General features: G+C 53.5%; 1 protein-coding gene across 1 annotated transcript in view; it reads right to left on the minus strand.

Moving 5' to 3' along the window:
* Fam20c (FAM20C golgi associated secretory pathway kinase) overlaps positions 1–14,865 on the minus strand; it is a 49,532-nt gene extending 34,667 nt beyond the window's left edge. The window contains exons 1-3 of the mRNA XM_042686940.1: positions 13,677–14,865; positions 11,594–11,772; positions 2,247–2,325 (exon numbers count right to left, since the gene is read on the minus strand). Of these exons, the coding sequence (XP_042542874.1) occupies positions 2,247–2,325; positions 11,594–11,772; positions 13,677–14,287 (869 nt within the window). The 5' untranslated portion in view covers positions 14,288–14,865. The remainder of the gene's footprint in view (positions 1–2,246; positions 2,326–11,593; positions 11,773–13,676) is intronic.
* Between the last annotated feature and the right edge of the window lie 11,655 nt (positions 14,866–26,520).

The following is a 26,520-nucleotide window of genomic DNA, read 5'->3' on the forward strand; positions in this document are numbered from 1 at the left end:
GTCCATGGGTGGATGCATGTATGGAGAAGAGAGGCAGGGTTCACATATACAATGGAATACTACTCAGCAGTGAAACGGAGCAAAGCTCCAGCACCTGCTGCAGTATGGATGAACCATCAAAGTACCACACGGAAGGAAACCAGCCAGCCATGTAGCACTCTCTGGAGCTGAAAGGAGAAGAATGATTGTTGGGTGCTGGGGCATGGGGGCAAATTTTTAAGAGATTTTTCTTTCTGGAATAATGAAAAGCTGTCTGTGGCCTGATGCATACACAACTCCATTGCCTTAGCACTGGCAGGTCTGGAAATTCTCCCAAATGCTGAGACTACAGATGTGCATGACCATGCCCGGCAAAGTTGGTTGTGTTTTGATTTCTGCTAAAACAAGTGACCACGAACATCTCAGATGGTCTCCCTGTGTCTTGTCCATCACATTTTGCGTCCCCCACCAAGGCGCTGCCCCTCTGAATCCCCCTTTTCCATTCACACCCACTGAGACCCCAGGGGTAAAATCCTGTGTCCATCTAATTAATTGATGATGCTGTACTGAGAATTTAGTATGAGCCCACTGGAGAAAGTCCCTTCTTCAAGAGAACTGTTAATTATAGATTTTTAATTTCTTAATGTAAATGGTCATGAACCACAGCCGTTTATAATTCAAACCACAGCCACCTGGGAGTAAGAATCTGTGGGCAGTAACCCAGGCCTTGAGCCCAGGCTGAGATGACCAGGACCCTCAGTTAGTAGACCCTAATCCATGACAGACAGGGGTCTGGGTTGGCAGAGGGGAGTCCCAGGTACCCAGAAATGCCTGGACCCAACGGGGTAGAAACAGCCAGAAGTCACAGCTAAAGGAGGGGGTGGGGTGAGGGCAGTGGGCCACACCCAGTCAGCTGGGGCCTCCATTGGAATCCAGAGCCTGGCTATTACTAGGCACATTCTCTACGGCTTGGGCCACGCCCCTTGCCACACCCCTCTCTCCCAGGCTGGCCTCAGCACGCCTTGCTGCTGCTCTACCTCTCACTTCTGTCAACATATCCTTTGCCTTCCTGGGCCTTAGTTTCCCCACCTGCTGCAGAATCTCAGCCCTGTTTCCATACCTACATCCTGAACTGTCCTCCACCTCCCGATCAGTCCCCCCTGGAATCCTAAACACTCCACTTGTGTCCAGGGACTCCTCTCAGGCCTGGCCCCAGAAAAGCTGGGAGAGGGGAAGGTCTCGATCCCACTACCCAAGGGATCCGGGCACCTGGCGTCACCAGAGGCAGGTCACCTGAGCTCTGAGCTCAGCCCACAAAGGGATGGGTTGGGGAGTGGGGGGGGGGGCGGGGGGAGGGGCGCTGTGTGCGTCTACTGGACTTCTTGTCTTGCCCAGGGCCATGATCCCAACTTCCTGCCTGTGGGATTAAAATGACCCTCAGCACAGAGCCCACTGCACCCTGTGGCTGGCTGAGGAGGCTGCCGGGGTGACACAGGTCGGTCCTGCGCCCCCAGAAGAAGCCTGGGGGACCCAGCAGGGTGGAGATGAGGCCTGGAGTTTTGGGCAGCTGTCTGCAGATCCTGGCAGACAGCTGCTGGTCCAGTCCCGACCCTTCCCTCCGTGGCCTCAAGTAACATCCAGAGAGCCAGGGCCCTAGGAGGGTCTCTGTGAAGGGCTAGGATCCCTCACAGATGCTCCTGGACCAGCTCCACTCTGCCCTCTGGGACATCCCCAGAGGACCCCCACCCACGCTGCGCCCCCTCTGGTGGCATCTAGCAATGCACCTTCACCCTGACTCTCCACACAGGACAGACAGAGCCCAGGCTCAGAGGACAGACCCACAGGTGCCCCCCCCCCCAACACACACCTGCCCTGCCATAGTGAACGGCCAATACTGCACCCAGCTTAATTCAACTCCAGTTCCTTTAAATCTTGGACGCTGAAAACCATACAGACAGATGTGATCCAACGAGCTGACTGCAGGCCCCTCCTGTATGGAACCCTTTCACCCACACCCTGCAGCGGGCCGCAGACCCCATTCAGCCCGGTAGCCTCCTGGCTTAACTTCATGGACCGTCAGGTTCCACACCTGGACTCCCCCCGGGGGGGAGGGGTAAACACAGCATTAAGGTGGGGAATGGTATCAGGCCAGCCACTTGCCACCCACAAATCACCTCTCATGGGAGGAGACACCGCCTTTCCTGTCAGGGCCTCTATCCTGTACCTGGACCCCCAGTCACCCCACACCCAGCACTGCCCACACTTACTTCATGGGCTTGAATAGCGCCTGCCCGTAATTCTGGAACGTCATAATTAGCTTCAGCTGTGTGCCCCCTGACTTCATAGCTGCAAGAGAGAGAGAGAGAGATTTTTCTTTGGGGGAGGGGACTCTTAGCAATGCCTCCCCCCCACACCCCGCATTGGTCCCCATCCTGTTGTCACAGCAGTTAGAATGGCAGGGTGAACCCACGGAGAAAGGGGGAAGAGGCAGGCGCACACACGCGTGCGTGCACATGTGAACACATGTGCTCACCCCTCCCCCCACACCCAGTGCCCACAAGGGGCCGGGACCCGACCCAGGAAACAGCGGAAGGAAGACCCAGACGGTGGGCTGGGTGCCTAGAAAGACAGAGTTCTCCCCAGAGCTGGTTCTGGGGTTCACAGGAGGAAGCTGAACAGAGTTCCAGAAAGATCCTAGGCCTAAGCACCTCTTGTCAGGATATGATAAATGATGGAAGCTTCCAGAAAGCATATGACTCCAGCCCCTTGCCAGCCAAGAAGGCTGAAGAGCTTCCTAAAAGGACATCTCTTTTTTTTTTTTTTGACTGTTTCTTTTCTTTTCTTTGTGGCATCAGAGTGTGAACTCAGGGCCTCATACTTGCTGGACTTAATTGCTGGGCTGGCACTCTACCTCTCCAGTCACGCCTCCAGCCCAATTCTTTTGAGTTATTCTTTTTGAGATAGCATCTCAAAGTTTTCTGCCCGGGCTATCTTTAAACTGTGATCCTGTGGATCTCAGCCTCTTGAATACTAGGATTACTTCACGGTGCAGCCATCAGCGCTGGCTTGGATCTTCCTTTCTGCCAATGGAGGGTTGCCCACCCCAACAGGGACACAGCAAGGTGCAGAGATTTGGAGGGGGCAGGCCCAAGCCAGCCGAGGCCAGGCACACCGGCATGGAGTGACGGCTGTGCATAGATGAACACAGCTGGGTCCCCAAGTACCAACCTAGATGGCTGAGCACTGAAATTGAAAGCCAGAAGTGGGGGGCACTGGGCAGGTGCAGGAGCACCCAGTGATGGCAGCTAGGATGAGGTGGACATGGCAGAGACCAGGGAACACCTGGCAGAGTGCTGTGGGCTGTGGAGGATGGAGGGACTGGGACCACCCTTGAGTGACAGCTGGAGATGCTGGTTGCCAAGGGAACAGTAGCTAGGAGACGAAATGAGATGCACTGAGGCCTTGGGGTGATGACTGCCAGGTGTGCAGGTAGGCCTGAGGTGCTAAGGCCATCCCATATTTAGGATAAGCTTGGAGTGCAGGTCCCATGGCGGGGGGGGGGGGGGTGGGGGGGGGGAAGGGAGACAGTGTTGAGTGTGGAGAACGAGGGCTGGACCAGGAGCTGGCAGAGTGGTCTGGGGGTCACTAGGATCCCCCCCAAAGAAGGCTTAAGATATTAGGGGGCAAGGAAAGGGAACGTGTGTGTTGTTCCTGTCTGGGTGGCAGGGGCCTGAAGTGTGTGCAAAAGGGGAGGCCATAGCCTGAGGGGATGGGGGAAGATGGAGGACCTGGAGGGGTTAATTTGTAGATATGAAGAAATATGGATGTAGGGGAGGGTCCCCCCTAGTCTGACCAGTTTCCTAAAGCCAGCACTCTAGAGAGAGGGGGGAGGAGAGGTCTTCACCTTTCCTGCCTCAGTTTCCCCTTTTGTAAAATGGGACTCAGGATGCTTGTTTGGCCTCTTTCACAAGGCTGGGGTGGTGGTCAGAATCAAAGGAAGGGTAGAGGAGTTTCTGGGGTGCCAGCACCTTAGACTGCTCCCTGGCGTTCTGCAATGTCTTGCTAATGGAACTTGCAGATTCCTACAACACAGGATGAGACAGAGGCCTGGTGCTGGGGGTGCGTGGCCAGGGGCTGGTGGGGAGCACCACACGAGGGGAGGTGGGGCTGCCTTTCACCTTCCCCACAGATCAACCAAGAGCCAGGGACCTGGTGGCTCACACCTGTGCAATCCCAGCTACTCAGGAGGCTGAGATCTGAGGACAGCGGGTTAAAGCCAGCCTGGACAGGAAAGTCTGTAAGACTCTTATACCAGTAAACCACTAAGAAGCCAGAAGTGAAGCAGTGGCTCAAGTGGTAGAGTTAGCCTTGAGAGGAAAAGCTAAGGGACAGCACCCAGGTCCTGAGTTCAAGCCCCAGGACCAGCACCAAAAAAGAAAAAAGGGAGTGGGGGCCTTTGGAGGCCGTGATTCAACCATTAAGAAACAGCTTTAGGAAACGTTTCTACTTCAGGAGCCATGTCTTCTAAAAAAAGCAGGAATGCAGAGCACACACTTTTTCAAACTGGGGTGCGCAGACAGGCACCCAGAGCCCTCACTTACTTCTCTGGAGAAAACCTGAAGATGACTTTCATTCTCTACTTTCCTTCATTGGAACTTTCTAGATTTCTGCAATGAACACTTAGTACACGTAGGGGTAAGATGATTGAGTCTGTTCAACTCTATTGGCTGGTCCTGTTTGTGTTTGGTAAATGGGGAGGGGAGTGTCTCTTGGTTTTAATTATTCCTTACTGGGTGGGTCTTGGGAACATCACATTAATGACTATTAATTCTGATTCTAAAATAACAAAATATTCAAATCCTGTAATTTTCTATGGGTGGTACTGGGCCTTGTGTTTCCTAGATAGGCTTTTACACTTAATTTTTTCAGATAGTGTTGTATGCTTTTCTTTCCTTTTTTTGGGGGGGGGAGGGGAGGTAGAGGGTGCCCGGGGCCAACCTCAGCTTGCAATCCTCCTACGATGCCTCCTGCAGAATTATAGAAAGCATCACCAAGCCCAGCTTATTAGTTGAGATGGGGGGGGGGGTCAGTCTGGCCTTATATCATAATACTCCTCATCTCTGCCTCCTGAATATCAGGGATTACAGTCATGAGCCACCATGAGCCTGGTAGTTCAATCATTCTTGTTTTAAGTAGATTCCCACTGTTTCTCTGACCCTCCCCATGGGGCAAACAATTGATCAGGTATTACCAGGCAGAGCTGGGCACCAGCTGCTCCTGTCTATAATCCTAGCTATTTTAGATGCTGAGATGTGAGGCCCAGGAAGACAACTCTGAGAGACTCTTATCTTCAATTGACCAGAAAAAAAAAAAAAGCTAGAAGTGGCTAAAGTAGTAGAATCCCAACTCTGTGTGGAAAAAGCCAAGCCAGAGCACAAGGCCCTGAGTTCAAATCCCTGTACAGTCACAAAACAAACCAACAAATGATGTTACAACAGCCTCATGGAAGTGCTGTACCTCAAACACATCTTGGGTGACTGTACCTCCCACCTTCTAAACCACGTGCATCTGTAGCGATCCCCCAAAGCATCATACCATCATCCAAACCAGACCCCGCTGGGTCTCCACAGTAAGGTCCCCTCCCACTTACCAACCCCCTGTCTCCAGAACCACCCAGACATGGGCTAATACAGGCTGTTAATTAACACTGACTGTTTTTTTTTTTTTTTTTAATTTTGTTTTGTTTTGTTTGTTTTTCTTTGCCGGTCATGGGGTCTGAACTCTGGGCCTGGGCACTGTCCCTCAGCTCTTCAGCTCAAGGCTAGCACCCTACCACTTGAGCCACAGCACCACCTCTGGCTTTTTCTGTTTATGTGGTGCTGAGGAATGGAACCCAGGGCCTCATGCACGCAAGGCAAGCGCTCTACCACTAAGCCACCTTCCCAGCCCCACACTGACTGCATTTTGAAGTTTATTGCCATACTTTATAACAATAGAGTGATCTTTTTATCTCATAACCCCACTGCCATCTTTACCTCATAATCCCCTGGACTTTTCCCATCCTTGTCCCCCAAAACACAGCACAAAGTGAGGAACTATTTCATATATCATAAAGAGCCTTGGGAGGCTTCTAGAATGCTCTGGCAACCTACCAGGACTCTTAGAAAGCAAAGGACATGTGGGAGGAGAGATGAGCATTTGAAGGAGCATGATGTGGGCAGGGCTAGGGTTCTTGCCCAGCTGTGGGGAGGGAGGATGAGGAGGCCACAGAACAGGACAGGCATTTCATGCAAACCAATTCATTTTTTTAAGACTGTGGGCTAGCCAGCCACTGGTGGCTCAAGCCTGTAATCCTAGCTACTCAGGAGGTTAAGATCATCAGAGAGAATCTTATTCTCAATTTACTAGAAAAAAGCTGGCAGTGGAGCTGTGGCCCAAGTGGTAGAGAGCTAGCCTTAAGTGAAAACCTAAGGGACAGCACCAGGTCCTGAGTTCAAGTCCTAGTACCAACACCACACACACACACACACACACACACACACACACACACACACACACACAACCAGTGGGCCTTGTACAGTACTGTCTTGCCCATGAGTGTAGAGATAGTCTTTGGGAAAATATTTTGGTAGTACTTAGATTTGAACTTAGTAGTTTCATGTTTTGGAACTATGTCCCCAGATCTTGTTTTGCTTTTATTTTTCAGATCAGATCATGTGTGTGTGTGTGTGTGTGTGTGTGTGTGTGTGTGTGTTGTGTGTGTGTGTGTGTATGTGTGGCATAGGTCCACAATCCCACAATCCTCCTACCTTTCTATCCTGAGTAGTTGGGATTATAGGTGTGTGCTATCATACTCAGCCTCTGTTGTTTTTTGCTTTTTAAGGGTCAGAGTGAAGATTGTTCAGGGAGATTAATAGGAACAGATGTTTGTGCTGGAGTGGAAGGTTTCCCTTGGGGAGGAAATCACATTTGGAGAATGTCACACCAGGTTCTTGTCCACCCACTCAACCAGTCCCCTGGGCTGGAATTTGGCCAGGTGACTAAGACACACACATAGTCCCTGACCTGCAGCTCATAGAATAGGGCATGGGGTGTGTCCATCTGTCAGTGGCCCACACCCAGGGGGCTGGCCCCCTGGAGCCTGGAACTGTAGCACCTGCACTGATGTGAGAATCTGGGTGGTAGCCACTGTCTGCTCCAGATAAATGAGGAGAGGGTCTTCCACCCCCAACCTGCTGTGAGGGCCTCCAGCCCTGTGGGTGGAGGGACAGAAACAGCTTTGGCCTCACCTGCCTCCCTCCTGGGGTTATTTATGTCCTGGCCTACCAGGCAGCTCACTTTTATTTTGAGAGCTGCAGTCACCAGATGCTCCCCGCACAGCTCGGCTCTGGTAGAGCCGTGTCACCCCTGCAGTGAGAACAGAACCATCAGCCCTTTCCTGGAGGTGCATTCCGAGTGTCCCAAATCACAGCTGCCTTGAAACATCTGTGCCTGATCTCCCATCCGATGGCAGGGGCTGAGCCACCGACTGCCTTGTCCTGACACCTGCAGCCAGCGTGGGCTGGGGGTCCTGGAGGGAAGATCTTCAGACTTGGGCGGGCCCTTTGGGGTGGTCCAGCATTTGGGTCTCTTCAGGTCTTTCTCTCTGCCTGGGCCTAGGAGGTGCCGTCCAGGTAAGAGGGAGAGAGGGAGGGAAGGGCCTGTTCTAGCTACTGTCTGCTCCAAGTAATAAGATGGGGCACCATGCCCCATCCCCTGGCACCACCTCCCTGGGCTGCCCCTAGCCCAGGACTCTTTATTCCTTGGAAGGTTCCTGGCTAAGTATCCTAGATTCCAGCCTGGTTCGTTCTTCTGTCTGGTGGAGCCCCCCTTTCCCACCACCACCCACCTCAGCTCCCTTTGTTCGACGTTCTCTCAGACAGGCTTTCCTCCTGACCTGAAGGAAACAATTCTGAGTTCTGACCCTCTGGCCAGAAGCTGTACCATCTATCTCTCCCGGCCCACCACAGTGAGATTTCTTTTTCTTCTGGTTCAAAGTAAATTCCACAGTGCCGAGCCCCTAATTGTATCATTTATTCCTTCACATCCTTAATTGTATATGATAGTGGTGGAATTCTCACCGGCTCTAGCGGAAGCCACTGTCAGGCCTGACTTCAAGCTGGGCAGAGGTGGAGAGAATGTGGAGCCTCTTTAAAGACGGCAGAGGCCGGTTACCAGGCAGGCTGCAGCCCGGCTATAAATAAATCTCTGTTACAGAAGCCAGCTGTGCTGTAGGCCACACAGAGCCTCATGAATTGGATCAAGTGGTTCTGAACAGGGGAGATTTAATGGAACGAGAGAGAGAGAGAGAGAGAGAGAGAGAGAGAGAGAGAGAGAGAGAGGAAGAAGGAGGAAAAGGAGGAGGAGGCGGTGGCTCAGAATCTCTTGGGTTACATTACTACATTTCCAGGCTCAGGTTTAATATTGAGATGAATAACTTGAAGATTAAAGTCTTCATCCATGGGCCAGAAGCAAAGAAGTGGTACCCTAGGGGCAAATCTCCTCTCTCCTGGGACCTCAGTTTATTCAGTTGAAAGGCAAGGTTGGCCTTCAAAGGTTTCACCCTGTGCTGGATTTGGGCAATAGGCAGACTTTGTCAAGAGAGGTGCTGGTGTGGTGCCCCAATACTCCAGCTGAGTATGGATGAAGACCCTACCAGGGTCAGGTGTGTGTGTGTGTGTGTGTGTGTGTGTGTGTGTGTGTGTGTGTGTTGCTAGTACCAGGGCTTGAGCTCATAGCCTGGGTGCTGTCCCTTAGCTTTTTCACTCAAGGTTGGCACTCTACCACTTGAGCCACAGCCCCACTTCTGGCTTTACGGCAGTTTACTGGAGATGAGAATCTCATGGACTTCCCTGCCTGGGCTGGCTTTGCACCGTGATCCTCAGATCTCAGCCTCCCAAATTGCCAGGATTATAGGCATAAGCCATCAGTGACAGGCCAGAGGCAGTTGCTTTTTATGCATCCATCCAAGGCCTTTGCCTGGGTCTTCAAACCCACAGATCTACTGTCCAGTTTCCTCAGGCTGAGTCAGTCAGCCCAGGCAGCTAGGAAGGGGGACACTGGCACGCAGCCACCTCCAAGATAGAGTGCATTCTCTGAAGACACCGGTGTGGCTGGGGGCCAGCCCTGCAGAGCAGGATGGCTGGGTCCGGGTACCTGGCACTGCTGCTGTGGTCTGCTATGCCTATGGGGTCTCTCTCTTGCTTCCTTAGGTAGGAAGGGTTTCCATGAATGTAATCTCCATTCTGGGGTCACCAGGCCCCAGAGCAGCAGGGTGAGGCAAAGCCCTGGGAAGAATGAGACACCTGCTGAGGCCTGGCTCCCCGGATTAGGGGGCTCAGCCTGCCCCGAAATGCAGGTGCCACGTGGAGACTACCTGGCAGGTTCTGCCCTCACCCCTCAGGCGTATTTATTCAATGAAGGATCTGGGGCTCCCTTTGGCAGGGGTCATGGGGGCATCTCTTCATACCCGGCAGTATTTGGGAGTTCACCCTGTGCACATGCATTGCCCTAGCGAGGAGGGCCAGAGCCAGTAACAGGCACCCGGAGACATCTACGTGGGCCAAGATTTGCTGTTGTGTGAGATTGGGTTACTGGTGGGTAGCAGGTAGAGATTAGATTATCATTGTTCCTTCTACAGGTCACTGCCAGAGATCTAGGGGACGGCACTGGTTTGCCTGAAGTCACCTTGACCAGCAGCTGGGTAGAGCTGGCATGGCTTCCAACTCTCTATGTCCTTCCTTGGGGGGGGGGGTGTGGACAGCCTGTCTAAAAATCCACTTTCCAACACCTACTAGGAATCTGCATAAGGAAGGAACCCCGCCTGTGTGGGGATGGGCCCCTACCCAGGAGGGGAGGGGTTAGAACCAGGGGACCACGACAGTCAAGGGATGAGCGTGACATCTACTCAGGCAGAGATGGGTACAGAGATGGAGGCTCAGACAGAGTTGGGGTTTTACAGCAATAGATAAGGAGCGCTGTCCATTGTGCTGTGCTGTCAAGTACCCACTACCCTCCCCAGAGCGTCAGGTCCAATGGAGGCCCCAAATCCAGGCCTGTCAAGAGGGGCAAGAGGACCCCTCAGGTGGGCCAGTGAAGTCCTGGAGGTCCCTGGCCTCTTCCTGCTTTCTGATCTCCTGAGACAGATCCCCACACCTCTCACCCAGTGGGTGCCAAGGGCTGCAGGGCTCACCAGGAGCCAACTGACCTTGGGGATCACACAGCTTTTTCCCACTCTAGCCTGCCTCTGTACACATCTGAGGCCACCCACCTCTTTCTCAAAGTGCCTGCGACGCAGAAAGTGCCCGTCAAAATCTGCTGGAAAAAAATCACTAAGTCTCACGTCCTTGGTAAGGTATTTCTTTGGGAGCCACATCTACACAGTTGAGAGTGAAAGGGGAGCTGACACTGGTGGCTCACGCCTGTCATCCTAGCTACTCAGGAGGCTGAGATCTGAGGATCACAGTTCGAAGCCAGCCTGGGCAGGAAAGTCTGTAAGACTCCTATCTCCAACTAACCAGCAAAAAACACTCTGAAAGTAGAGCTATGGCTCAAGTGGTAGAGTGCCATCCACGAGTAAAAAAGCTAAAGAACCTGCTGTGAAGTCAGGCTCCGAGTTCAATCCCCAATACTAGCATGCTTGCATGCACACATACATGTACACACACACACGTGTGCGTGCACACACAGTATGAGGGCTATCCTACTGGGACTGTCTGTGATACAGTCCCCACATCCACAAGAATTTTTCCCTCTTAGCCCAGAGCTTCTGATCTTCCTTCCAGGGACAGGACAGGACCTGGGGTTGGCAGCATTGAGATTCCTCCTGCCATGGTGAGAGGAAGACAACTTTCAGCCCATATGGAGCTGATAGAGCCAGGGGGGGTGGGGGTGGGGGCAGGGAGCTGCCGGTCTTAACTTCCTCAGCCTAGTGACCTCCTGTAAATAGCTCAGCTGAACCACAAACGCCTTGAAAGAGACACTTCAGGCCACTTCTAAGCACTCTGTATCAGCAACTGGACCGAAGCCTGTGACAGGAGGGACCTTCTGTGCAGAACCTGGATGCAGACACCCGAAGGAAGGCAGGCTTGGGGCCCTGTCCAGGCATGGATGGAGGCTTGTCCTGTGTGCGAGTGTAGAGCCCCAGCCTTAGCCGGCTGTCCACAACAAGCCTCTCCAGCCATGGGTGACTCACAGGACCAGAACAAACAAACAATCGCCCAAAGCCCAGCTGAGACCCAGCTTTGTGCTGGGAAACCGCCCCTGACACATTTTCCTGAAATCAGAAACTGGATGCTGTTATTTTTATTCCCCTCCCCGTTTTGGGGGACCAATCAGATTGCAAAGCCCTTAGAGATGTCGCCTTTGAATTGCTACACCCTGGAGACTGGGTTGAATGGCTCCCTGTCCAGGGAGACCCTGCCTCCTATCATACCTCTAAGGTACTTCCCTGAAGTGTGGCTTGGTAGTGAGACAGCAGGACCACCCAGATCTGTCCAGGAAGCCAGCCCTGTGCGACCCTGCCACATCCCAGGCAGTCAGTCCCATGTGTGTCCCGGGCACACACGTCACCTACCCACACTGGTGATCTTCTGGGAGCCGAGGTCCTGCAGTAGGGCCTCAATGGCTGGGTTGTGTCTGGAGTATAGCTCGTATCGGTTAATGCCAATGTGGAATTTGAGCCAGTTGGGGTAGAAATCCACTGCCCCCTCCCCGGTGGGTAGAAATTCTGCACCTTGGGCGCCTTCGTGTGGCCTAGAAGAGAGGGAGATAGGTCAGACTCAAATGGAAAAACAAAACAAAACTCCAAGAAGCTGATATGGATGCCAAGGGTTGGGAGCTGGGGTTCAAAGTGCAGGTTTGTGAAAGGGTTCTGCTCAAAGAGGGGGCCTGCAGAGTTTGCACTTTCCTCCAGGCCTATGCTTCTACCCCCTAATCATAGACCTGAAGGCCTGTAATTCCTATTCATCCTTAAGAGACACCACCAGACAGCAAGCCTAGACGACAGCAAGCCGTCAGCGCTATCTACGTCGAGTCTTCCTGGGGTTACCAAAAGTGCCTGTCAGGTGGGGTGTGTGTGGGGGGGTGATGTCAGCCCTTCCCTGGAGCAGAGGTCAAGAGGATCTCTGAATCAGATAGCCTGAAGTTACAGACATCCTACAGTTTGCCAGCAATCTCTCCAGGTCACTGCTTCTGTTCCAAGAACCAGCTGCAGATACACTGGATTTTAATGAAAGCAGTCTTATGTGAGGAACCAAGAACTGAGGCAGGCCTTTACTCTAGCCTCCAGGCTCAAAGGGAGAACCTGTCAGCCACATGGCCTGTCCTGGCTTCTATGGTCATGGGACAGTCTGACAGTCTCTCTGTCTGCTTGCTGGGCTGGAGGAAAGAGGAACTTGCTTAACAGATTCAACTGGTAGGCGAGGACTTTCTCGCTCAAATTCTGTCCTACCATGGACAGTAGGGCAGGCTGGATACTCCTAAACCCCCCTCCAGGCTGTGTCCTGACCCCTGGACCTGGACTGGACTGGATGTTCCCTAGGCCTACATCCGTTGTTCTGACCTATATTTCTAAGCATTTTCTCAAATCTGGTCAGCAAAGCTCAGAGACTACCAAATGGCTCACAACTGCAGAACCAAAACATAGCCTTCATCTCCCCTTTACCCCCCCATCAGATTTCAGAGGAGAAAGGGTTTTGTGGACGTTTTCAGAATCCTGGCCTTCTCTTCTCTCTGCTGCTGGGCAACCTTTGCAGATAGTTATTTGTTCTGGCCTTGCTGGTAGTTAATATTTCACTGCCCAAGCATCTGCTTATTTGAATCTGGGTGACTGAGAATGAAGGGCCTTGGGGGGTGGGGTATCAAAGCAGGGCTCCTGGAAATACATGTGTGATTTTGTGTTCAATGAGTTCTCAAGACTAATAGGTGCATCCAAGCCTTCTCAAAGTGCTACCCAGAAGAGCTCACAGAGTCTGAAAGCTCATGGTCCAATCCCTGTCCTGGGAAGATGGCTCCTACTCCCTCTTTCCCTAGTTAGCTCTAGGCTCTCCAATGTATGCATTCATTATTGGCTACCCAGGCCAGGGGTAGCCAAGCTCTTCCTTGTCAGAGAAGCACTGGAGCCTGGAGTTGGTGGCTCATGCCTGCAATTTCAACTACTTGAGAGGCTGCGATCTGAAAATGGAAGTTTGAAACCAACCTGGGCAGGAAAGTCCATGAGGCTCTTATCTCCAGCTGACCACCAAAAAGCTAGAAGTAGAGATGTGGCTTTAGAGACAGAGCACCAGCCTTGAGAGGAAAAGCCAAGGGACACTGTCATGCCCCAGTCCTGATACCCAAAAATTCTTTTAAAAATGAGGAGCTCTGAGATCCTGAGGGGTCCAGCCTGCCTCCCACACCAGGGCTCAAATCAGCAGCCCTTCTCCAGCAAGAAGTCACCATCATCAGCACAGTAGACAAAGAGTAGAGGTGCATCTGCCCCGCCCACCGGGTATCTTTAAGGAGAGCCCTTTCCAAGAGGGTCCCCAAACACTCGTACACAATGTCAATGCCCAGGATGCGGAGCAGGTTCTGGGGGAGCACCTTTATATGGAAGGGTGTGCCTGAGCCTTCTAGAGGCTCTACTCCATCCCTGCCCTCCTCCACAAGCCCTGGCTCACCAGTCGGGGTTCTCTGCCTCCTTGGGGTTGAACCTGAGGTCGCTGTTCACATTAAACAGGACGTCGTCCTCCGTCAGGGGTGGGACAGCCCCCAGGTAGAGCGGATGCTCAAACAGCCTGGCCAAGAGCGAGCCTTCCCCGCTGGGGGAAAGGGGCGGCGCGGGCCTCCGGATCCCCGGGTCTCGAAGCAGCGGCCGGTGCGCGGGGTCGCGGGGTCGCGGGGCGCCAGGCTCCTGCCTGCCCCGTGGGGCGCGCTCGGCCGGCTCGGCTGCGGGTGGCAGCTTCTCCAACGAGTGGGACGTGAGATTGGAGGCCGGGTCGGAGCTGAAGTCCTGTAGGATGCGTAGCGTGTGCTTGTTCGGCCAGCCTGCATCGCCGGCGGCCGAGGCGGCAGCCGGAGGCTCCCCAGCCCGGCTTCCCCGTGCTTGGGCCCAGCCGGGTGCCGCTGCCTCGGCCCCGGGCTGCGCGCAGGAGCAGCCGGGCTCCCCGGAGGGCCGCGCGGCGCGCCTCTCTAGCTTGGGCAGCAGGTCCAGCACGATGTGCAGGGCGCAGGCCAGCAGGAAAACCATCAGGATGAGCACGCGGAACCTGCGCACCAGGATCATCTTCATGGCCGGCCGCGCTTTGGGAAAGCGGGGGTCTGGGACTCGGAGAAGCCCCCTCTCCCCGCCGCCGAGAGTTGCGCTCCGCCTTCGTCCCTCAGCTGGAACTCGGCACAAATGCGGCGCCGCCTCGCGGGTCAAGGTCCATCCGAAGCCAGTGCAGCTAAGCTACCAGCTCCCGGATTGTTCCCGGGCAAGGACGACGTGGAGAGACAGGACCCGCCGCCAATGCACCGGTTCTCCGGGCCATCTCGGGGCTGGTCCCTTTTGGTCTCTCGGGAGCGCCCAGCGGCGGGTGGCAAGGGGTGCAGCCGGTATTCATCTGACCCTCAGGGCCGCGATGCAGCTGCCCAGCCCGGCCTGGGACCCGGGGATCCGTTCCACCGCACGGCTCTCCCGCTGGGCCCCGGTAGGCGCAGCGCGCCAGAGCGCGCGGGTGCTTAGCGCACGGCTTGGTTTTGCTCAGGCCGCGCGGTCCCGGAGACCCAGGCCTCGGGGAAGGGGCGGGAGAGTTGCACAGGATGGCGGCAGGGCCGGGCAGGTGCAGCTGCTCGGTCTCAGGGAGCGCAGCCCGCCCGCTTCGACCAAGCTCCCGGCGCCCCGCGCCCGGCCGGCTGATATCCGAGCGGCCCGGAGCCGCCCCCCGCGTCAGCGCCCGCAGATTGGCGGAGTCGCAGCCCCGCGAGGCACGGCTGGGCCCAGCTGCGCGCTCGCTCGGCCGCTTTCTCCTCCCCCTCGGCCGCGCCCAGCGATGCCGCCGCAGCTCCCCGGGGCCACGGAGGAGAGAGAGGCCGCCTTCCTCGGTGAGGCCCGGCTTGGAGAGGAGGCAGCCTGGGCTACGGCAGCTGCCCAGTCCAGCGGGATCTCGGCCTGGCCACCTCTCCGGGACCTCCACCCGCCGCCGAGCCCGAGGCCCGGCGCTGGCTGCAGCCTCCCGGACTCCTCCCAGAAGAGCCGGGGCCGCGCGCAGGCCAAGTCCCTCCCCGGGGCCGCTGGGCGTCTGCGCCGCCGGACGAGCTCCCCGCCGGGCAGCGACCTTGTGCCTGGCGCCTGGGTCTGCGAGGAGGAGGAGGACGAAGGGTCGACGGGGCCGCCACGCCGCAGACAGAGAGGAAGGCGGAGAGCGCGCTGAACCCTGGTCCTCAGCGATGGACGCCTGGATCGCGCCGAGGCCGCCTACTAGCCCGCCCGGCCCGGGCCCACCCCGCCCCGAGGGGCCACGCCTGCGCCTTAACCCCGACGGCGCCGCGCCCAGCCGGGCTCCCCCCCTCGCCCCCCCCCCCCCCGCGCCAACGTGCGGGAGGCGGGCGGTCCTCGCCGGGGCGGGGGTGGGGGCGGGCTGGGTGCGCCTTTCCGCCTTCCCTCGGTGCCAAATCGGGATGCACACCCTGGGAAAGAAACTCAACTTCGACTTCGGGGCCTCCCTGGCTGCCGCAGGGCTTTGGGATCAACAGCACCCCCTCCTCTCCCATAGGGGTTAGGAATCAATATGCGTTTGCGCCCCTAAATCGTAGGAAGGTAAGTGGGGGAGAGGCACAGATCCACCACCAAGTGAGAGGCCTCCGTCCCCCATGCACCTGCAAATTTCCCACGCAGGTCTAGAAGGATCCTGGCTCTGTAGCCTCTCTTAGTGGGAGGGAGGGATGGAGGGTCTGGGGGTGGGGGGGGAGCCCCTTCCTTGTTATGGAGTCTGTGTTAGCTGGGCCTCTTGCTGCTCTCTTTGGGCCAGGTTTTTTGGTTTGTTGTTGTTGTTGCTTCACTTGAATCAGGCACCTTTAGCAACTCTCCCTGTTGATTTCCCACCCAGTCTGTTACCAGACGCCTAGCTTCTAGCTGAGGAGTTCGTCAGGTTGACATGTCGCTTAGGTCATATGAAAAGGGAAAGGGGTCCCCAAATTCAGCCTCCCTGGAGCAGGAGCTGAAGGCTCTATTGGGGAAGGATCTGCCACCCCCCAGGGTGAAGGTGGATGGGACCTGGAAGTGGATCCTTGGGAAGTCACAGGTCAGGGTGGAAGTGTCCTTCCTTCCAGTCACACCGGGTGCATTTATATGCTGGCAGATTCCAGAAGGCCAGGTTAACATTGAGGTGGGGTGTTGTGGCAGGATGAGCAGGGGTAGGACCCCCTCCCTCCCCAGCCTCCAGGTTCTGGAACAGTAGAGATGGCCAGTGTCCTCAAGCAGACACATGAGGCAGCTGGACCTGAGGAATGGGGGTGCTCTAAGGAGGTGGGTCTCTGAGACTTCCTGAAGTCTCAGGGTGTCACCATGTCTCCTGGCCACCACTGGATGGCTCCCTTGTGTAGTTCTAGCCTCTGTGGCTCCCACCCTAAGAAAACTTATGGTAACCAGGCCATGGGGAGCCCCTTCCTCCCTGTCCTACTCCATCTAGTTTTCCTAACCACCTTCACCCGTGTTGGATGACAATGGGTTCTCTTCCTCTCCTCTCATATGTATGCACTCCTTGAGGGAAGGGTCCCCCACAAAGGCCTCCACTTGGCCGGGAGTGGGGGGGGGGGGAGGGATAGTGGGGGTGGCCAGACTCAGAACCAGTGCTCATGAATGGAATCAGGTCAGATACCACCAGACCAAGGTGACACGTGCAATAAAAGCCCCACCCTTCCTGGAGAGTGTCTTGATGTGATTTAGTCCTTTCATGGAAATCACGGGCAGCAGAAACAGAAGAAGATGCAGACACAGACCCGTGTACACACAGGACACACACACACACACACACACACACACGCACACCAAGTCCACACAGACACGAATTAGACCCACCTCCAATATCCAGGGGAAGAAGACAGACACCTGCTGGTGACACCCCGTCAGAGACTGTAGGATGGCTCTGTGGCTTTTGTCACCAAAGCCTAAGTTCCAGTAAACCCTTGTAGAACACATTCAGGGGGGTGACAAGAGTTGGGGACTCAGCAGAGGAATGACACTTCTGCTGTGAGGACTTTGCTACTTTATCTGGGTGGTCAGGGATGACTCAAGAGTGACATTTTAATGAAAACTCTGCATGCTTCTGGGAGCTCCAGAGATGGTTCAGGGGGAGGTATGGGTGTAAAGGCCCTGGCTCAGAACTTGAGAGGCACTCAGGAAGTGTGAGGATAACTGAGAGTCTGGAGATGAATGGGGAGCATTGAATAAGAGGCTAGGGAGCCGTGGGATTAAATTCCTTAACCCCTCCTCAGTCTGCTGGGAGTGGCCCCAAAGCAAACCTGGTAATGAGGCATTTAATATGGACACCTCAGGTCTCATTCAGGGCACTGAGGATGCCCAGTGGGCTGTTGCTTACATCCATAAATATTGTTGTCCAGGAAACATGGATAGAAGACACAGGGAGGTGAGGGGTGAACTGATTGCAGATCCCTGTGCTCTGTCCTGGAGGAGGAACTATGATCAGAAGAGGCCATCGTGTGTGTGTGTGTGTGTGTGTGGGGGGGGGGTGTTGAGCCACAGCTCCCTTTCCAGTTTTCTGATGGTTGATTGAAGATGAGTCTCACAGATTTTCCTGGCCAGGTTGGCTTCGAGCTGTGATCCTCAGATCTCAGCTTCCTGAGTAGCTAGGATTACAGGCGTGAGCTTCCAGTGTCTGGCTAAGTTTGGCCTTCTTGTGTTCATTCTGAAGCTCATGGTGGCTCTTACCCACCTTCTTGGTGTTATTTAGACCCCAGGGGCCACACCAGTGCCCAGCCTTTTTGTTTTTTGGCCATTCCTTTTGAAAGATGTGACTCATCCTGCTGGAGTTTGACTTCTGATTGTTTTCTGTTCTTGCTTTTTCAATTAACCCTTAAAAACAATCTGCCTGTGTGGAGGGTACATCTTTGGAGACATAGTTTGGCCAATTTGGGAATCCATCCAGGACTCCTGTGCCCACATTTGGAGACTTTTGATCTCTGGGACATGAGAGCAAGCAAGAAGCCAGGGAGAGGCAGGGACGGGGCAGGGGCAAGGTGGCCCTTCAGTTCCACAAGGTGGATGGGAAGCTGAACATTGAGCTTGGCCTCGGGGGCTGGTCCAAGTTCTCTGAGGACCCTGAGCTCATTGTCAGCTCCTGTGAAGGTGGGGGTCCCACTCACCAGGCTGAGAAGTGGCCCTTAGGAACAGGAGTGGGAACAAATCATGAAGAAGCAGTGTGGGGCTGATGAGGATGCCCTCCCTGAGGCCTGTAACCAGGAGACCTGGGAAGGAAGGGGGCTTGTGACCTTGGGCAGTTGAGGGGGGGTGGCACGGGCTGGTGATAAGTAGTCAGCTACCCAGTTCTGCCCATTGCTCTTTCTTATTTTCTTTTTTCTTTTTTTCTTTTTTGTTGGTCCTAGGGCTTGAATTCAGGGCGTAGGCCCTATCCCTGAGCTTCTTTGTGCTTTGGAGTAGTGCTCTACCACTTTGAGCCACAGTGCCACTTCCAGTTTTCTGGTGGTTAATTGGAGATGAGTCTCACAGTCTTTCCTGCCTGGGCTGGCTTGGAACTCCGATCCTCAGATCTCAGCCTCCTGAGTAGCTAGGATTACAAGTGTGAGCCACCAGCGCTCAGTTCTACTGCTCCTTCATGTCATGACTGAAGCAGGCGAGACACAGGGTGAGGGCCATGAGCCCTGCATGTGTAAAGCCTCAGCTAGCCCTGGCTACGAGCTGCTGTGACCTCAGTAACAAGATGGACAGGGACACACACACAAAGTAGAAAGAGAGAAAGACAGAAAGAGAGCGGGGGAGAGGGGAGCTTGCATGTGGATGGCTGTATTATACAGGTTGAATGGAAGACAGCTGAACCCAAAGGGTAGAAACCCAAGACAGGAAAGAGACTTGGGGCTGAGATGTTGAGGGTGTGTGGTGGGGAGTGTGGAAGGATCTAAAAGGAAGGCTTCCTGGAGCTACATGTTAAAAAGACAGTGGTTCCTATGCAGAAAGGGGCTCTGCCTATCTTGTCCCCCTAAGCTCAGCTTTCCTGCCTCAGTGGCTGAGGAACATTCCAGAAGGGCCCAGCACTTCCTTCCTGGGTGTGAGACTCAAAGCAGTGTGGTTGAAAGCCCCTGTGCTCTGCCACCCCAGCCAGGCCTAGAGCTGTTCGGCCTGGGAGGCCGGGCTGGGTGGAGAAGGGCACCCCTAGCTCTGGCTGGCCTCTGTCCTCTCCTGTCCGGATCCTGTGGTATTTTTTTCTGAGGTTTCCTCACCCACGAGCCCCAGGAGGCTCCAGAGCTGCTGACCACAGGCCAGCTCTGGCCACAGACTATTCTGGGAGCTGGGAGTGGGCAGCCGGCTGCGGCGGGTAGGGCTGGGGCCCAGGTGGCAGCAGGGAGAGCGGCATGGTGTCACCTCTGCCTAGTGCCAGATGTGGTCTCGTGTACATTAGTGTCCCTGTGGCTTTACCCTGGGGGCTGGGGGACAAGACAGTGACTCCCCGCACCCGAACTCTTATCTGGCCTGGCTGTTGAGATTCACTCTGCAAACCAGATACCAGCACACATGGGAAAGAAAGCTGACGTGTGTATATATATATATGTGTGTGTATACGTATATATACATACAGATTATATATGTGTGTGTGTGTATATATATATATATGTATGTATATGTATATATCCAGAAAAGCAATAGGTCAAGAAGCCATAAACTAAACAGATATAACAATGAAAAGGCTTGACTTAGCCAGGTGCCGGTAGCTGATGCCTATAATCCTAGCTATTCAGGAAGCTGAGATTTAATGGGCAGGACAATCTCTGAGACTCTTATCTCCAATTAACCACCAAAAGGCCAAAAGGTGATGCTGTGGTGCATGTAGTGAGGTGCCAGCCTTGGGTGAAAAAAAGGTAAGGGGGAACGTCCTGTCATTGAGTTCAAGCCCCAGAACCAACGTGCGAGCAAGTGTGTGTGCACACGCACACACTAATTGTTTGATGATACTGGGATTTGAATTTATACTCATGCTTGCTAAGCAGATGCTCCACCTGTTCTATTTGAGCTGTACCTCCAGATCACTCTCATTTTTGCCAGGGTCTCAGTTTTTTGCCCAGGCCAGTCTTAAACCGAGATCTTTCTACCTATGCCTGCCTTGTAGCTGAGATTACAGATATGCACCCCATCATGCTCACTTGTTGGCTGAGAGGGTATACCTCATGAACTTTCTGTCCAGACTAGTCCAGAAATCCTCTGATTTCTGCCTCCTTCATAGATAGAATTACAGAGGTAAGCCACTCTGCCTAGTTTAAAAATATTTTGTTGAAATAGATACTTTTTTATATTGTGAAAATACTGTACAGAGGGGTTACAATTACATGGGCAAGATAATGAGTACATTTCTTATCAAGCATTGTAGCCTCCTCCTTTGTTTTCCCTTCCCATCCCTTCCCATCCTCCCCCCCCCCCCCGCCCCCCCACCCAATCCTCCCTGCTTACCCCCCCCCCCCCGCCCTTTGTGCTGGTCCCAGGGCTTGAATTCAGGGCTTGTATTGCTGTTCAAGGCTAGTGCTCTACCACTTGAGCCACAGCTCTACTTCCAGCTTTTTGTGGTTAATTGGGGGTAAGAATTTCACAGACTTTTCTGTTGGGCTGGCGTTGAATCTGAATCTTCAGATCTCAGTCTCCTAGGATTGTAGACGTGAGCCCCCTTGCATTAAGATTATAGGTGTGAGTGAGCCCTGGCCATTTTCTTTTTGTCTGTAGTTTGAATTAAGGGGCTCAAGATCTTACTTGGCTTTATTGTTTATGGATGGTGCTCTACCTCTTGAGCCACACCTCTAAGCAAACATTTTGCTGGTTTGATTGGAGATGGAGTCTCTCAGACAGACGTTCCTGTTCAGGCTGGCCTTGAATTGTGATCCTCCAGGCCTCACCCTTCTCAGTAGCTAGGATTACAGGCATGAGCCATGTGTACCAGCACATTAACACCAGTTTTAAAGCATGTCTCCCACATTAGTGAGAAGCGCAGCTGTGTGCTTTTTCTGAGCTGGGGCATCACAGAAACCTGAGCCAAAGCCTCCTGCTTTCTCAGCCTGCCTGCCTGCCACAGGGAAAAGCCACAGCCAGGGCACTCAATTTAGCAGAACATGGCACCCACGGGGAGGAAGGGAGGTAGCAGGAATAGGCAGGAGCCTGAGGTGTTTGTTTTGAGACCCAATCAGGCTGTATACAGCCTGAATTCCAGCCGGCCTGGAATTGGCTCTCTAGCCCAGGCTGCCTTCAACTCCTCCTGATTTAGCCTCTCAAGTAGCTGAGATTACAGGTGTGAACCACCATGCCTGTTTGATATATTTATGTTTATTTAGCATTGCATCCAACTAGGCAGGAGCATGGAGCAGAGCTTATTTATGTGCATTTCCGTTTTCTAGGATTCACCCTGCACAGAATGGGGCCCATAGGCAGCACCTGCATCTCCTGCCTGGGAACTGGGTGTTGGGAGCACTTGTATGTGAGTAACTGGCCTTGGGAGAAGCAGAGGCGTCTCTATAACTATGTTTCTTCTTTGTCAAGGAAGAAAGTGAATTGGTAATTTTGTGTAATAAAATGGTGTCCTAGAATTCACAATATAACCACTCTGCTTAATGGAGAGATGAGACAATCGTTTTGTTTATTTGTTTGGTTTTTTTTATCAGTCGTGGGCCTTGAACTCTGGGCCTGGACGCTGTCCCTCAGCTCTTCAGCTCAAGGCAAGCGCTCTACCACTTGAGCCACTGTGCCACTTCCAGTTTTCTGGTGGTTAATTGGAGATAAGAGTCTCACCGACTTTCCTGCCCAGGGTAGCTTTGAACTGTGATCCTCAGATCTCAGTCTCCTGAGTAGCTAGGATTACAGGCGTGAGCCACTGGTGCCAGGCTAGATGGAACAATCTTTAAGAACAGTGGAGCAGTGGGCCCAGATCACACTTGGGCCTCCTTGTATGTAGAGAGTAAATTCATATTTTAGACAATATCTAGGTCTTTAAAATGAGTTGTTAGGGGCTGGGAAGTTGGCTCAGTGGTAGAGCACTTGTCTTGCATGCCTGAGGCCCTGGGTTCGATTCCTCAGCACCACATAAGCAAAAAGAAAAAAGCCAGAAGTGGCGCTGTGGCTCAAGTGGTAGAGCGCTAGCCTTGAGCTAAAGAGCTGAGGGACAGCGCCCAGGTCCAGAGTTCAGGCCCCACAACCGGACCCCCCCCCCCCCAAAAAAAAGAGTTGTTAAAACCAGGTGTTGTGACTCACACCTGTAATTCCTGTTACTCAGGAGACCGATCTGAGGATCAAGGTTTGATGCCAGCCTGGGAGGAAAAGTCCACAGGATTCTATCTCCAGTTAACTAGGAAAAAGCTGGATGGGTGAACAAGAAAGCTGAGCAAGAGCATGAGGCCCTGAGTTCAAGTCCTAGTCCTTGCACATACACACAAAGGAGTTGTTGCTGGTCACCAGTAGCTCATTCCTATAATCCAAGCTACACAGGAGGCTGAGATCTGAGGATCAAGGTCCTAAGCTGGCCTGGGCAGGAAAGTCTGTGAGAGTCTTATTGCCAATTAAGCACACAAAATCCAGAAATAGAGCTGTGGTTCAAGTAATAGAGTGCCAGCCTTGAGCACAAAAGCTCAGAAATAGCACCATGCACTGAGTTCAAACCCTAAGACTGGCACGTGCACACGCACGCACGCACGCACACACACACACACACAGAGGAGTTGTTGTATATAGCTCAAAGGGAGTGAAAACAGGACCACTTGCCCTCTGGCAGGTTAAACAGTGCCCTCAGATGGCTAAGATGGAAGCAATGAGCAAAAGATCCCACATCGATCTGCTAAGTGGCCATTGACCACCTGGATGGCAGAGTTGTTTGGCAGGTGAGCAAGGCAGGTTCTGTGGCCCCACATTTGGCTTTGCTGGCATCATGAAGGCTGCCATAGCCCTGGCAATACACTACCTTCATTGCTGACCACCTGGCCTAGGAGCTGCTGCGAAGCCGGGCACCTGTGGGTCATTCCTGATGAGGCCCACAGTCTGTGGAGGTCAGCCCTGGAAAAAGGAAGGGAGGGGGTGCCTGGGCTCAAAAGCAGAATCATGGGGTTCAGAGTGGCCAGGAGGGCTGGTTGGCCTCACTCAGCCCCCTGGCCTCCCCATCCTTCCTCACAGCTCCTGGAAACTGCACTCTGGATTGGAGGTCTGCAGGAACAAGGTCTCCTGTGAATTCCAACACAGAGGACCCCTCCAAACCCAGAAAGGTGCCTGGCATAGAGCCAAGCTCACTCAACATTTATTGAGTGAGTGAACAGATACTACTATCTCTGGGCTGGTTAGATTTCTCAGAGGGGAATTCACTCGTTGAAAAAAAATAATTGAGGGCTGGGAAGGTGGTTCAGTGGTAGAGCGCTTGCCTTGCATGCATGAGGCCCTGGGTTCAATTCCTTAGCACCACATAAGCAGAAAAAGCTGAAAGTGGGGCTGTGGCTCAAGTGGTAGAGTGCTAGCCTTGAGTCGTGAGCTGAAGGACAGCACCCAGGCCCAGAGTTCAAGCCCCAAGACTGACTAATAATAATAATAATAACTGAGATAAGGTCAGGTCGCCAATAAGCACCCCTCCCCTCAGCTTGCTGGAATAGACTAGATTCCCCTGGACTACACCAGGAGGCCCTCTGAGAAGGGGCAGGGCAAAGTGGGTGGGTCCGGACTGAGCAGGGGATGATAGAAAGGTGGGCCAGAGGGCTGCTGGGAAGAGGGGAGCTAGTACCAGCTTCAGAGCCACAGCCTGTGCTTGGCTTAATACTTTTTGGAGAAGAGCAGCCTCCTGTGGGCTGAGAGAGGCACAGGTGGACAGGGAGACGGTGGTGTCAGTGGAGGGCCTGGACAAGGTGTACCCCCATTCCCGTGGTCACAAGGAAGCCCCTGTGACAGTCTTAGGGGGGCAGCACACTTGGGGGAGGTCTAGCTTCCTTCCTGGTCAGCTAAGTGAAATTGAACCAGAATAAACCACTCAGCCCAACTTTATGGCTAGATTCCCCCCACCTCACCCCCCACCCACCCAGCCAGGAGGCAGGGTTGCCATGGGAGGTGCCGGGCTCCCCCCTCCTGAATATCCGACCTGGGAGATGCCAAGATGCCAGGCCCTTCCGCACCTGCCTTCTCATTAGGCAGTTGGGGTATGCCTCGCTCCTCAGAGCTTGGGGCTCCCCAGCTCCAAACTGCCTGGTGTGCCCAGCAACTACAAGACACTTCTGGTCTCCTTCTTACGTGGGGCAGGGCACACAGGCTGCTCTGGCATTGTCTACTGCCTGGGAACGGAGTGTTGGGAGCACTTGTGTGTGAATAACCGGCCTTGAGAGACACCGATAAGCAGAAGCAGACCTGTGAGTATCTGCTAGGAAAAATTCAGGGAGGCAGGGAGGCTGTGTGAGGAGGCCAGAGGGCTGGGGAGGCTGCAGAGGGAAGAGACCCAGCACCTCAGACAAAGAGGTGGCAGAGTGCCCCATCCACACCATCGGTCACACCATCTCTGGCAGACGTCCTGGCCCAGCTGCCCTGGCTCCCAGTGCTGCCGGGGGTCTGGCCTTGCTCTGAAGTGTATGCTTTCTTGTGAACGCATGAATGTTTATTGGAAACCACATCAGTTGCAAATCCAAAGATGTCTGAGGAGTATTTGGGGGTAGTGTTGCTTCTGTGGCCACAGAACACAGGGGAACTGAGGGATGATAGACAGAGATTGAAGATGTCCTCATTTAAATGGTCTCCCTCAATAGTAACAGTCTGATTCAGAGGTCTTCATCAGTGGCTAATTCCAATGCAGAAGCAAAATGGGAAGGATTTGACCAGGTGTGGTGGTACACGCCTGTTATCCCAGCACTCAGGGGCTGAGGCTCAAGGATCACAAATTCAAGGCTAGCATGAGCTATACAACAAGTCCCTATCTCAAAAACTAAAACCAAACAACGAAACGAAACACAACAAAACAAAAAACAACTACTAGCTGGGCACCAGTGGCTCACACCTGTAATCCTAGCTACTCAGGAGGCTGAGATCTGAGGATTGCAGAGCTAAACCAGCCCAGGCAAGAAAGTCCGTGAGACTCTTGTCTCCAATAAACCAATAGAAAACGAAGTAGTGCTGTGGCTCAAGTGGTAGAGTGCTAGCCTTGAACTGAAGAGCTCAGGGCCCAGAGTTCAAGCCCCATGACCGGCAAAAAAACAAAAACAAAAATCCTGCTGAAACTTGCAAATTACTGTGTGTGTGTGTGTGTGTGTGTGTGTGTGTGTGTGTGTGTGTAAATCCCAGTGCCCCATGACCGGCAAAAAAACAAAAACAAAAATCCTGCTGAAACTTGCAAATTACTGTGTGTGTGTGTGTGTGTGTGTGTGTGTGTGTGTGTGTGTGTGTGTGTGTGTGTGTGTGTGTGTGTGTGTGTGTGTGTGTGTGTGTGTGTGTGTGTGTGTGTGTGTGTGTGTGTGTGTAAATCCCAGTGCTTGAACTTAGGGATTCAGCTCTATTCCTCACAAATGGTACTTTACCACTTGAGCCATGCCTCCAGATTAGCATTGTGCTGGTTGTTTGGAGATGGAGTATTTGGACTTTTCTGCCCCACCTGGCTTTGAGCTGCGTTACTCCAGATGTTAACCTCTTGAGTAGCTGGGAGCCATCAGTACCTGATTGAGATTTTTTTTTTTTTTTTGGTGCTGGTCATGGGACTTGAACAGGGTCTGGGTACTGTCCGTGAGCCTAGCAGTTAAGCCACAGCTCCACTTCCAGCTTTTCTGGTGGTTAACTGGAGATAGGAGTCTCATGGATTTTCCTGCCTGGCTCACTTAGAGTTGCAATCCTCAGATCTCAGTCTCTTGAGTAGCTAGGATTACAGGCGTGAGCCAGCAGCATCCAGCCCAGCTGAGGCTTTTGAAGTACTTTTATTTCTCAGTTGCCAGTGAGATCACTCCCTCCCTTTCAGGGCACAGGGAGATACTTCAGGAGAAGACATTGAGTGGAAATCAAAGGCATTTAATCCACATTACATTCTGCACGAATGCAATCCACAGGTTAGATGATTAGAGATGAACATGCAAATACCAGACAAATTAAGATGAGATATTTAGAGGCCTGTGCAAAAGCCAAGTGAAAGAATACATTACAGGGAAATGGATTCCAACTCTCAGTTTGAGGGGGCTCTAGAATAGCAACCCCAGGCTGCCTCAGACTCTGCTCCTCTTGCCCCAGGAGTGGCAGTGCTGAGTGGGGGCAGGGGCGGGAGGACCGGCACCCTCCAGCCAGCCAATCACCCTGCCTTGCTTCCTCTTCTGCCAAAC

The sequence above is a fragment of the Dipodomys spectabilis genome, unplaced genomic scaffold, assembly GCF_019054845.1.
Source record: "Dipodomys spectabilis isolate Male_0828 unplaced genomic scaffold, ASM1905484v1 ptg000098l, whole genome shotgun sequence".
Lineage (NCBI taxonomy): Eukaryota > Metazoa > Chordata > Mammalia > Rodentia > Heteromyidae > Dipodomys > Dipodomys spectabilis.